Source organism: Pararge aegeria, chromosome 6, assembly GCF_905163445.1.
Source record: "Pararge aegeria chromosome 6, ilParAegt1.1, whole genome shotgun sequence".
NCBI classification, from domain to species: Eukaryota; Metazoa; Arthropoda; class Insecta; order Lepidoptera; family Nymphalidae; genus Pararge; species Pararge aegeria.
The window spans coordinates 717,600-731,677 of record NC_053185.1 but is presented as its reverse complement, the minus strand read 5'-3'; the positions used below and the strand labels follow the sequence as shown (position 1 = coordinate 731,677).

At 38.1% G+C, this 14,078-nt stretch overlaps 3 protein-coding genes across 5 annotated transcripts in view; 2 read left to right on the top strand and 1 right to left on the bottom strand.

Annotated features, from left to right (window-relative positions):
- LOC120624370 (ankyrin repeat domain-containing protein 29-like) overlaps window positions 1-14,078 on the top strand; it is a 52,003-nt gene that overhangs the window by 25,143 nt on the left and 12,782 nt on the right. For all 3 annotated transcript variants that reach the window (XM_039890874.1, XM_039890875.1, XM_039890873.1), the window contains exon 2: window positions 12,319-12,429. In XM_039890874.1, the coding sequence (XP_039746808.1) occupies window positions 12,319-12,429 (111 nt within the window). The remainder of the gene's footprint in view (window positions 1-12,318; window positions 12,430-14,078) is intronic.
- Window positions 6,147-8,305, top strand: LOC120624371. The gene is made up of 3 exons (XM_039890876.1): window positions 6,147-6,412; window positions 6,754-6,845; window positions 7,787-8,305. Exons 1-3 carry the CDS (start codon window positions 6,172-6,174, stop codon window positions 8,279-8,281), a joined length of 828 nt encoding a protein of 275 aa, XP_039746810.1. The 5' UTR covers window positions 6,147-6,171; the 3' UTR covers window positions 8,282-8,305.
- On the bottom strand, window positions 6,844-8,968 carry LOC120624369 (protein ANTAGONIST OF LIKE HETEROCHROMATIN PROTEIN 1-like). The gene is made up of 2 exons (XM_039890872.1): window positions 8,304-8,968; window positions 6,844-7,762 (listed from the first exon to the last, which is right to left on the bottom strand). Exons 1-2 carry the CDS (start codon window positions 8,733-8,735, stop codon window positions 6,944-6,946), a joined length of 1,251 nt encoding a protein of 416 aa, XP_039746806.1. The 5' UTR covers window positions 8,736-8,968; the 3' UTR covers window positions 6,844-6,943.

The following is a 14,078-nucleotide window of genomic DNA, read 5'->3' as shown; positions in this document are numbered from 1 at the left end:
AAATTTAGTAGGTACTATAACTGGCATTATTGACCCTTTTTTCGCGCAAAAAAAAAGCTTTTGTCCGAAAATACCAAATGATTAAATAACACTGACATACCGTGAATAAACAGAAACTGTGGAATAATATAAGTATTGGAAAAAACTAAATAAAAAAATTATTTACATAAATGTTACCCTGTTTACCGACATTAATTTGTAATTAATTATTTATCGCTGGTCAGTGAATAATATTCCACTACACTAAGTTTTCCACTCTATAAAATCAGTAGTTTACTCAAAAGATCATCGCAGATGTAAACTACAAACAAAGAAAATTATAATATTAAGTAATGAAAGACTCGGTGGGCCAGTCTACCCATCGCTAAGCTTTTGAGGTAGTCATTTGAACCTTCCTCAATAGACTCTATCGGTCTTCCGACCTACAATTCCCACCCATTTATTTTCTTAAGGATTTCGGAAAAACCGTTGCGCCAAAGTCAAAGAAATATGCCTACCCAACATCATAATACGTGTACATATTTAACACTGTTACCGCTTTAAAAACCAAAAAGACTGCACAGAAGAAAGCCAGCAAAAAACTCAACCGGTTTGTTTTATAGACCTAAATGATTTTATGACAGAATGGTGGAATTTTAAATTTATTATAATGTCGCCAACAATTTGGAGCATTCAAATCATTAGAAAGTCCTGAGGCTAAGGTTATGTGACTTGTGCTCGCCATCCGGTCGTTTTATTAGCCACCGCTGGCACCTTTGAACCGCTTCTGCTTTTATACAGTTAACAACATTAGCCCACTAATATTATAAATATTAAATTTGTTGGTTTTTGGTTTGGTTACAATACTTTTTATTGGTTATAGTTACAATACTCCCAAAACATATCATACAAAGTTAGTAGTTCAAGTTTGTAGTTTAAAATTGCTTATATTCCGGCCAATAGTTTAAATAAATTTGGAATTTAAATCTTTTAGGTTTATAATTAAATTAGATTTTAGGTTGTTGGTATATGTTAAGAAAGAGTAATTTTAAAATGAGGGAGTGAACCGGGGGATTTAATTTAAGGACGTACGAAGTAATAGAAATATCAGTAATAATGTATTATTAATTCATTGTACGCGACCAAAGCAGTTTTAAACTATCTTCAAAATTGTATAACAGGGGAAAAAAGTATGTATCGGAAAAAAATAATTATAAATTAATTGTATGCGACCGAAGCCGACGCCGCTCGTAAAAAATACATATTTGTTCATACGGGTGGCGCCGCGATTCTGCTAGCACGAACAATGCCCGCCTCCGTCAGTTTTTGCGGCAGGAACACAAAAACCTGACAGTGACGAGTGACGCCGCGCAACGCCCGGATGTAAACAACTCTCTATTTCGACGGCACGCGCGCCCAGTGGGGATGTTGGCTATTGATCGCTTTGTTACGGAGATTTGGAGATTTTGAACGCTGGGAGTTTTGATTATTATTATTTGATTATTAACTTAATACATATAATAACAATCTTATAACATAGACTAAACATTGCCTAAAAAGTACAGTTAATTTAAAAACCATTGTGCAGAGAAGTAAGTCAAGGCAGTTATTTGGTTCATATAACTTTATCCTCGCGATTCCTTAGCTTATAAATACTTTGACCTTCCAGGCCGCTCCAGGTTGGCGGGCTTAAACGAAAATTATCACATCGCGACCTCCTTATATTTTTTTTTATTTACACTACGACGACATCTAAGACGGTAGCGGGCTAACCTGTCAGGGAGTGTGGCAGTTATATTTAACTCATACCACTTATCGTTTTCTACGCGACAACATACCGGAACGCTAAATCGCTTAGCGGCACGTCTTTGTCGGTAGGGTGGTAACTAGCCAAGGCCGCAGCCTCCCACCAGACCAGACCAGAGAAAATTCCGAAATAATAAATTCCCAAATTGCCCCAGCCGGGAGTCGAACCCGGGACCTTCTGCTTAAATTATAGCACTCACCGTTGCGCCAAGGCGGTGAAACATACGTCGTCTAATTTCTGACTCTGGAGAGATACTGAGAATTTCCTGACAGAAAACTTGACCTGTGAATTTTCTCCCGACCCGGAAATCGACATCGAACCCAGTCGCGTCACCTGATCCAAAGCCGAGCATGCTATTCAATAAAGTCGGTTTGATTCAATAGTGACATCGTAAACTTTAATAAAACGTTTGTAACTTTTATTCATAGCTTGTTATATAGGTTGTCTTTCTCGTTGGTCGGTCTCGGCAGATCAGGAGGCCAAGGGTTCTAAGCACGGATCAGGCCAATAAGTAGTATTTGATTTTTCTATCAAGACTAAGATACACACATCGCCATCTAGCCCCAAAGTAAGCGTAGCTTGTGTTATGGGTACTAAGATAGCTGGTGAATATTTTTATGCATATAAAAAACATAAATACTTATAATATACAGATAAACGCCGAGACATTGAAAACGTTCATGCTTATCACACAAACATTTTTCCAGTTGCGGGAATCGAACCCACGGCCTTGGACTCAGAAAACAGAGTCGCTGCCCACTGCGCCAACCGGCTGTCTGCAATTCGGAATACAAAATAATATCTCCCGCGTAGTTGGTAAATCTTTGTTGAGGGAAATATTTAAGTTGCGCTGGTAACCCAGATTGATATAATTGGTTGGGTGAGCAATTCGGGTGTACCACCTGGTAAAATGGAGGTTCCGTTAAAAAAAATGTATTTTTTTTTTGCGAACGGACATGTTAACGGTTGGAATCGCTTAACATGGTTTTATACAAAAAAACCTTTTAGCTTTCCTTAAGACAATGAAAATTAAACACTCAAATATGTTTGTTACTGATTTAAACATCTTTAAGTGAGTAGAAAACAATGTTTCCATCTACTGCATATTCATTCAACGTGTAACATGACATACATTTAGATGTAGAGAAAACCGTGACACAGCTGCTATGCTTATAAAAAGTATTCGGGCGAAGCTTCTTAATGCACGCTCGATAGTCGCGAGTAAACTCACAAGAAGAGAAACGAGCGAGCGACCTTCCCTCTTCAGTAATCCCTTAGTGCGCTAATTGATGGACTCTGCAGAACCATTTGGTCGTCTTAATTTAGGGTTAATAAAAAGACCGAATTTATATTTTTTGTCATCTGTGTCAGTTTACGAGTTCCCTTAACTTTTCGATCCGTCGTATCTGTTTCGTAACTTTAGACGGCGCCTAATGTCGTTAGATATCACATAAGAGTTCGTAACCACACTGGAACATAATGTATAATTACGTTTTTTTTTTTTTTTTTTTTTTTAAATAAATAAATATACTACGACAATACACACATCACCATCCAGCCCCAAAGTAAGCGTAGCTTGTGTTATGGGTACTAAGATAGCTGTTGAATATCTTTATGAATATAATACATATAAATACTTATAATATACAGATAAATACCCAGACACTGAAAAACAAACATGTTCATCACACAAACATTTTCCAGTTGTGGGAATCGAACCCACGGCCTTGGACTCAGAAAGCAGGGTCGCTGCCCACTGCGCCAATCGGCCGCCAACGTTGATTGTACCTTAACTTGTCCTCACTGCCCTCGATCTTTCAGTGCAAAGATAGGGCACACGAGCGAAGCCCTTTTAACAATGCAACAAGTGTGCAGTGACCGTATCCGAAGCGGCTAGGGATAACATATTATTATTATTAAAGTCAAAGTCAAAAATGTCTTTATTAACGAATATAAGAATTACACGGTAGTGAGGTGATGGATAACCACATTCGTAAACTTAAAACTAAAGCTACGAGGGTTCCAAACGCGTCCTGGTCTAAAAAGAAGCCCACAACAAACTTAGCCGGGTGTTTTTTTTGTTATCACTATCTCACAATGTCAAATTATTAGAAGAGCAACCTGGTTAGAGCAATAATTCACACCCAAGCTTTTTTTATCGAATACGTGGTCCTTTACACTATAATAGGACTTTTCTATAAGCTTACGTTTAATACAAACTTTGAACTGAGACATCTCCAAGATGTCAATGGGTAGTTTATTGTACAATTGTATGCAATTTCCTTTAAACGAATTATGAATTTTAAATTAAGAATACTATTAAGAGTTCGTTAAACGTTTTTTGTCTCTAGCAATAACCTAAATCACTAGGCATCCGGTTAAGGCGACTCCTAGGTTTAGCGAAAACGGGCATCAGGGTGGTTTATACTAAAGTATTTACATGCCAGCCAGCCGCGACGAATTGGCGCGGCGGAGAAACGCGATAGGTATATAAAATTGTATATGAATACTTCACGTATATGGTCCGTCGCTCGGCTCTGCGAGGAATTCAATATGCATCGCAGTGCCGCACGGTTTACCGCGCGGAATGATCGGATCGCCTTACCTACCGCTGGGTTTACCACCTCATTGATTTACCAGGATATTCCACATGTAATCAGTACATCCGATACGATACTTGACGGCCTTCCTCGCAGTGTGCGGTCTTGTAAATGTAAGATCCCCGGATCGATCCCCAGACAGGGGCGATATTGGAATCACTAATAGATACTACCCTAACCTAGCTACCTAGCATCTTAGACTTCATCAACATTAATAAAATAAAAAAAAATGAACTAAGTATAATAAGTACATTCTTATAATCCGTCAAAAAGCACGTTAAGCCATTATTCATGCCGGCTGTTGAACAAATGATTATCATAAACAAACACACACACAGACACACAGTTAAAGAACAAAAAATTTTAAATTAAAAAATCGCTTCGTTTTGATGTCCATATTGACGGAGTTGTGAAAAAATATGTATTTTATGATGGCGGCTACCTTGGACCGATTTTCATTAAATATGGCTAAAAACATTCATCTTTCAAATAAGAAAATTAGAATCGGTTGATTCACACACACACACACACACACAGACACGTCGAACTTATAACACCTCGTCTTTTTTGCGTCGGGGTTTAAAACATAGAAAATGAGAAGCAAAACAGTTAAGCGTTCAACTACTTGTCTGCCCCGCGTGGTGATTATTGGCAAACCCTTCGGTTGGAAGAGACCTTATGTCCTTTAGGCTATGTTATAGGATATGGTAGAATGATAGTGGAGTGTGTACTAAAATCCTAGTAATTCCTGCAGCCTGGGACGCATACCGGCGCGCTAACGTGGCTGTTCCGCGCTCCATCGCCCTCACATGAAACACACACACAGATACGCGTATGATAATCTATATTTCTGATTTATCCTGTGAAACCACAGAACAAATAGAATCCTCATACAGCCATGGCTTTTTTTGTTTCCAAAAACAGAGAAGACGCCCCGAGGTATGGCTCATTCACAACCGCGAAATGTTGTTCGCTTTGTGGGCTAGCAACACTTTTCCCAATTTTATGGTAAACATCAATTACGTGGTCCAGCTGTGATGATATTTAGATAAGGCATAATATCGTCATGACATAAAATCTCCATTACAGACCTACGTGCAGAAATGTCAGCTAGTTATCCGTTATTACATGGTGGCCGCTACAGCTATTATTTCTGCACCGAGCTAGATTGTCACGCGATGGTGGCACTTTCAGGGCTTTGGTTACTGAGGTACGCGATGGTATTCAGCTGTTCTGTTCCACAATGTAAATGGTAGATGATTATTAGTTTTTATTGCCAAGCAGATCCTTCGAAAAATGATTTTTCCTCTAACACGGATTTGTCGACTAACGAGCTAATTTTGAAAGTACTTAGGTACTTTTAATAGGTCACAGCAATTTGCTTATGTAATGTCCTGAATGTTATTTATTAGGGTGCTCCCTCACCGGGAGCATTCGCGTGTTATGTAACGTTACAGATTTGAGCATTACATCAGTGAAGGAGGAGAACCGAGCATTACAATGCGCACCTTGTAATGATACAAAACGGGCATACATCAGTGAAGGAGGAGAACCGAGCATTACAATGCGCACCTTGTATTGATACAATGTGTAATATCTTGATACAACTTGTAACATCAATGCGCTTCACAGCTTCAGCGGGCGGGCGGGGGGCTTCACTGCCCCTAGCCCCCCGCCCGCCCGCTCAGTAGCCTACGTGACAGTGAAGTGAACGCACGTTGTCATAAAGTGTTTCTGACGCTTCGGAGATTTTTTTGGCGTCACGGACAGTTGTAAATTTAAGTAATGGCTTGGGACAAAGAGAAGACTCTATTATTCATAGAAAAATATAGGGAAATCAGGGAATTATGGGACCCTAAGCATCCTCAACACTTTAATAAAATAATAAAACAAGACGGTTGGGTGAAATTATCGGATCAATTTGGAATAACCGTAGAAGAATGTCAAAAGAAAATCACAAGCCTGTTAGCATCTCTTAGAAGAGAAAAGAGCAAAATGAAAAAAAGTGCTTCAGGAACCGGAAAAGGTGGGTAACATATTTTATTTATGTACCTACATCTACTTTAGTCATGACAATAACTGTGACAAGCAAGGGGTGAGTGTGAGTGGCGGAGAGGTCACATTCCACACGACTCGTGTGTACCTAGGGCATGTTTTGTTTGTTGATGATACCTTCACTATAGGCCATTTGTTTAGAAAAAATGTAAACTTGATTAGAAATGATCTTGATCAATGTTGATTACACTTCAAAACTGGGCATCCGCATACCTAAACAAGTGGACTATAGGTGCCTTCACCATTTATTTATTTATTTATTTATTTATTAATTTATTCAATTCAGTACATATTACATAATCTATATTTCAGGTGCAGAAGAAGTATATACTAGTACCTGGTTCGCATATGCAGCTTTATCATTTATACTGGACAGATATGAACCACGGAAGACAACAGATTCAGTTAGTATATTATGTATATTACATTTAATATCTGTTTACACAGGTTTTAAATATTTTTTAACCTATCAAGGCTAAATAAAGCAGGACATTAATAAACATTAAGCATATTCGTTTTGCCATGGTACTGCTCCTTCTTGCGAACAATAATTACTAATTTCTTCACGTATCTCTTGAGGAACTATTTGTGCTGCTTCTTGTTGTTCATCCAAATCCATTAAACCAGCATTTTCTTCGGTATCAGCCCTCCAAGATCCTGGTGTGATTACTCCTAAATTGTCCCTGTCAAAAGATCCCGGAGGTGTGTACAAATCCCTACTTCGCCGATTTCTTCGTAAGAAGTTATGTAGGTGTGCTATGGCATTAACTACTAAAGTAGCATTTTCTGGTTGCAATAACATGGGTTTCCGCAACACTCGGAAAACTGCTGACATAATGCCAAACACATTTTCGACTACTCTCCGTGCTCTACAAAGTCTGTAATTATAAATTCTCTCCTTTGTTCCTTTACGATGATGTCCTGAATACACTTTCATTATATTTTCTGATAATGCGAAAGCTTCATCCCCAATAAAATAATAAGGAATTTCTTTGTTCCGCATCGGCAATGCTCTTGGCTGTGGTAGATTCAAAGATTTATTCTGCATTTTAGTATACAAATTACAATTATTAAATACTCCTCCATCAGAGATTCTCCCTTGACAGCCACAGTTTATATATATTATATTGTAATTTGAATCCACAGCCGCAAATAGAACTATACTAAAAAAACCTTTAAAATTATAGTAATCGCTTCCACTTCTGTATGGGGCTTGCAGGACTACATGTTTGCCATCTATAGCGCCGACACAATGAGGGAAATTCCACTGGTTATTGAAGTTTTCAGCCAAATTTAGCCAACCATCTGGTATGCTAGGTAACTGAAAAAAAAAACCTTGTTTTAGATTCCTTGTGAACCTGGGACACAAGACTTGCAGGAGACTCGCAACAAGCCACCTGAAAATCCTGATGCACCACAACGGAAAAAAGCGAAGGTGGATGGAAGTGATGAAATAATGCACTCGACTTTCCAAATTTTGCAAGACTTTACTTCTGCTAAATCGGATGAATGCACTACTTTTGGGAAATTTATTACTGAAAAACTCAAGACGTACTCTCAAAATACTAGGGCCTGTGTACAGCACCACATTTCCAATATCTTGTTTAGTGCCGATCGCGGTGAATATGAGTACATGTACCAGCAACATGGATATTGGACTCCTGATTCTCAACTTTCGCGTAATGAATCAAACCATGCTGGACCATCAGGCCTCCAAAGTACACCCTCACCAGCAGCAGTTCCATCCACTGCAGACGCCCAACTTTCTTCGCCTGAAGCCAGTATTAATAGCCAAGAAAGTGAGGGGTTTATGCGTGAATTTGGAGATCTGATTGATTAATAAACTAGATTAATAAACTCACCAGTATATTTTCTTTTAAACATCCAATTATAGCTTCACTCACTTCTTTGATAATACAACTTATAATCTGATTGGACATTCTAAAAGTAACCTGCAAGCTTGAATAAGAATCACCAGATGCGTAAAATCGTAACGTAACAGCTAATCTTTCTTGCACTGTTATTGCTTGTCTATAATTAGTATCTTCTTTTTTAACATATGGTCCAATGAGATTTATTAAGTGTTCAAAATCCGAAGAAGAGATTCTTAAAAACATTTTAAGTTTACTTATGGGTCGGTTGATTCTTTCTAAAATATCCAAACCGCCTGTATTTTGCCGGTTTTGATATAATTCATGACACCAATATCGTTTCTTCTGTGTTTTTTTTTTACGTAAATAACAATGTCGAATTAATATTGCCGCACTCAGCACAACGACCGCTTCGTCTGACATCTTGCTATGAAATGCTGAAAATGCTCAAAGTCGAATCAATATTACATTACACGCAAATACTCGTCAGTCAGGGAGGTAGAATTGTAATGTAATGCTCAAAGACGAATCTATAATGTTACAGTACACGTGAATGCTCCCGGTGAGGGAGCGTCAGGGAGGTAGAATTGTAATGTAATGCTCAAAGACGAATCTATAATGTTACAGTACACGTGAATGCTCCCGGTGAGGGAGCACCCTTAAGGTTGATCCAAACATAACTCAAGTTTTGGGACAGCACATTCGAACTAAAAAGTTTTTTGTACTGTTTGGAGTCTAGTGAAGCGTTCAAACGTATTTTTTTAATAATTGTGAGGAGATTTTTATATGCCTAGTTAGTCCTAAAGCTTAGCGCAAAATCCCGATTGGCTGGTATTTTTTACCCTCTCTGGTAATCTATTTACACCAGATTTTCTCATGAGAGAAACAACCCTTTTCCCATTAGTGGTATATAAGTAATACAGACCGAAGATGATACAGCTAAAATTCTGATTCCGCACGTAACATAGATAAGTAACCAATTTGGCTCATCTGACTAATGTCGGTTTCGCGTGAACGGTGTTCGCGTATAGCAATGTAAACAGTTAGTTATAATACGTTACAGTTGGAAATAGGGTTGCCTTCTTATGAAGGTAGTTATTGTATATTTATCACTCACTACTTATAATATTTTTTATTGTGGTTAGGTCTAATAAAGGTACAAAATACTAAATGATAACTACTAAAAATTTGACCTACAATAAAATAAAATCATCTTACTCACATCCTGCGGTAGCTGAAAGAGATATCTTATAGAGATATAAGCTTTCCTTTGTACACTTTTTGTATCATATTATGTTCTCATTCACAATTTATAGTACATAAATAATATATACTACTAAATAAATAAATAATGTAAAAAAACTTAAGAAAAACAACATAAGTAAGTAGGCTAAAAATTAAAACAGACAAAGAAATTATCTTGAATGACCTATATCCCTCCACTGGACCTATGTAAGCTGCCATTTAAAGTATTGCGTAGTAAACCTCATAATGTAACGGTATCTGTATCGTGACCAGATTTCTATTCGTATGTAGAAAATAATAGTATAATGTTATCTATGCGAAAGTATGTTGGTTAATGTTTTGTCCTTCTTTCACGAAGCGGAGCAATGCCAACGGAAAGACGTGACTTTTTGTATAGAGTGCTGGAGACTGCTTTTATGCCGAAAAATAAATCTCTGCGGACAGAAGTATTCTTAAATTTATAAAATAATAAAAAAAATTTTTGCGGGAAAAAATAAACTTGAAATATGCATTCCTTATCGTCATCAATTACGTTACGTTATTATTACGTTTACGACGTTAGGTTAGGTTAGGTTTAAACGGCCGATTGGCGCAGTGGGCAGCTATCCTACTATCTGAGTACAAGGCTGTGGGTTCAATTCCCACTACTGGAAAATGTTTGCGTGATGAACATGAATGTTTTTCAATGTTTGGGTGTTTATCTGTATATTATAAGAATTTATGTATATTATAGTATAAATAAATGTGTGTATTATCTAAGTATATTTATTAATTTATTAAAAAAAAGCCCATAATAGTCCACTGCTGGGCTTAAGCATATGCCGATAATCACTATACTTGGCAGACTGGGCAGGACAGGGCTGGTGATAGCAGTACTAACTACTACTAGTAACTCTGATAAATTCCGTTAATCACCTCGTACGACACCCGCAGGAAAAGAAAGGGTGATGACATCTGTATTCTGATATGCCGTCACCACACTGCATATATAATCAGTGAATTAAAATATTTAAACTGTATTGCAGGTCCGACATAACTTAATTTATCGTTAATTTTATCAGTCTATCAGGAACCCTGATTCCTCATAACGTTGATTGATCGCAACAACACGTGAGACGCGCCAACTCTTGTGAACTGTGACCGAGGAACAATGAACACGCTTGTTGTCCAATCGGATTAACCTGATTGCGACACCTCGTCGTCTTGTTGACGCGTTTATATTGAACTTGGCACTGAATCAAATGACAACATTTCAATAGTAATAAAAGTTCTTTTGTCAAAAATTTATTTAGAATTTTGTGTAACAATATTTAGTGAAGTTCGACGATTCTGTGTCTACCTAAGTTCCTACTCTTAACCTGAGTGTTGCCCGTATTATAGGCGATAATTAAATCAAAATCAAAACAAAAAACATTTTATTCTACACCATATAAAAGCAATAAAAACACGCAAACAGCTATGGGCGGCCTTATCGCCTAAAAGCGATCTCTAGCAGGCAACCTACAAAAGTACATTATGTAGCCCGTCAATTATCACTATAAAATAAGTAAGATGTCTCGAAGCACGTTAAGAATTGAAACTGAACAACGTTGCAGCATCTTGTAGACTGATGCCCGTTTTCACTAACGATCAATAAGACAATAAGTAGAAGATCTAAATAAGTAACGCCTAATCTAAGGAGATTCTTACGCATAAATCCACCGTACACCAATAGTTACCACCTAAGAGTTTTATTTTCTGTAGACATCACGTAAATCGTTAGGCATTCGATTAAGGCGATGTCTATGTTTCGAGAAAATGGGCATGAGTGATGCCCGACTTGTTGATGTACACTTGTCCATTAGTACGTCTGCACCTCAAGTGAAACCGAAATAAGGTATTAAATTCGAACGAATTTTGATAGCCGATGCGCTTATCATTTTAATTATTCCCCTACAAGTTGACTTGGCTGCAATCATTGATTAACACCAGGTTCGCTACCATCTAAGACTAAATCTTCACTTAAGTAAGTTCCATTGATCAAATCCCTAATAGAAGGGTTTCCTGCAGCAAGCCGCTCCGCATTCATCTCACACTAGATAGAACAATGATTGTTAAATTGTAAAATGAGGTTGGAAAAGACTACGAACTGCAAAATGCTGCAACTGCTTAGTTCCTTGCCGGCTTCTTTTCGGTAAAATCTGCCCTCCAAACCGGTGGTAGAGTTACTACAAACAGACATTCTGACATTTCACAAGTGGCTTATTTTCGGTATAATCTGCCTTCCAAAACAGTGTTACAGGCATACAAATAAAAATTCTTGACGTTTCAAAAGTGCTGGTATTATAGAACTTGTAACAATTTTTTTGACTGAAGTATTAGTGATGCCGAAGATGCAAAGTGACATTTAATCTAATAAATTATATAACTTAGCTAGCCATTGCTAGGGGTATGGAATTTGGAAGTTATATATTGAACCCATCCCAATCGGTTTCTATCGGCGTCGTACCGGCAGGGTTCTTACGTATCTCGCGATAGGCTTGCGACAGGCGTAAATCTTGTAATCACTGTTGTCAAACGTCAGTTTTCCATACAATAAATAAACAAAAATGACGTAATTTTTCCATACAATAAATGAACAAAAGTGACGTCGTAAGCCTCTCGCGAGATACGTAATCGTTCAATTATCGTTTTGCGACACGTCTTTGTCGTTACTAGTCTCGTTCGCTTCCCACTAGAATATCTCCAGTCCAAGGGTCTTGATGCCCTTCTTTTGTTGCAGAAAGAGTCTCGCACGGACGTGCAGTTCCACCTGGCGGCGCTACGCGGAGACTGCGAGCGCCTCAAACAGCTGCTGGACACGGGGAAGGTGCACATTGACTCCAGGGACAGGGTGAGTGAACATGCGAACTTACGTTGCGAACTATTTGTACTTTAAAATCATAATCACCATCATCATAGTTGATCAAACATCATCATCATCATCATCATTATAGTTGATATGGTGATGATAACCCCTCTCCCCTAGGAGGAGATTTCCCAGCAATGAGACATTCATCATCGTCCACAGCCTATTAACATCCCATTGCTGGGCACAAACCACGTCAACGGAGAGATGATTTTAGAATATAGACCCACCAACCTGCGCCAATGCAGGTTAGTGAGACATTATCAAAACACTGAGAGAAAATATCTCAAAAAAAAAGGGGCATTAACACTCAACACAACGCGAAGAGTGATCGTCAAATTGTGTTGTAGGTACAGAAATTTACTCCCCGTAAGCAAAGCTAGTTTGTTTATATAAAACTTAATTCCTCAAGAGTAAATACTGCTTTGTAAACAGCGCTATTTATGTTTGAGCGTGTTCCGTAACACTCCGCGCAGAGACCGTTCGTTTTTAGGTTAATGACGTGTCCGTGAGAGGAAGCATTCAGATGATGATTTATGGCGAGTGCACTAAGTACAGCGGCCTTTTATGTACAAGCCTTTAACAGTTTTTTTAACTATATGAATATCATAAAGGGAAACGGTGGGCATAAAATAACAAAGCAAAACTTGATAGTCACAATCATACATCTATTTTAATGTTAAACTATTACAATTTACTCAGTTTGGCAGAGTTTCGGCTCATAATGTTCACTTTATTCAAAAAGCCCCTAGGCTTGGTAGGGATTGGCTGGCTTATCTTGGCTTATTTGGCTGCTTTAAATGGCACGCTATGATTGGCCGAGTTGATACACACAGCTTAAAGCTTAAAGAGTTTGTATGTTCAGGAAATAATGGCATCAAATTAGAACAGCATTTTTTTTATTCCACTACACGTTAGCAATCTTATGTGGTTACCAGGTTACTACCATCAAGACGATAATTTAGTCTTCGTCACTTTACAATATTACCTTTATATTCTATCGTTTCTTGTTTATATGCAAAGTAAAGAACAAAAAGCTACTACGGAAACAAATAGTAGATTATGCAACACGAATGCAATGTAAAGCCATATCGAATCCAGAGTGTAGCATGGGGTTTAGGGGCGCCCAAGACAAAGGCACCATTACCTGTATGTAAACAACTATACTAACTATATATTTAGTAGTAGTAGAACTTTTTGTGACAGCTCGTCCGAGGATGTAGCATTGCTTATTTCTGCCGCTAAGCAGCATTGTCGCAATGGCGTGCTCCGGTCTGAAGGGTGCGATTGCCGGTGTAATTTTACGCACATGAGACTTAACACCTACGCCTCAAATTGATGCTCATGTTGCAGGACGTGCACCTTGCATCAGTGGCGTGCACAGGGTTTTTGCCCAGGGCATGCATAAAGAAGGAAGCTGCCATAAAATGTGAAAATTCTGCGCATTTATGAGTTATACAAACATTTTTGGGTAGGCAGTGCTTTTGTGCATACATGAAGTGCACGCCACTGCCTTGCATGCCCTATGAAGTCTTGCTCTATATATAGTCGAAGGTTTTACACTTACCATCAGGAGGGCCATCTGCTTGGCCCGTAAAATATTACTATAAGTTTTATTTAAACTATACTTCTCA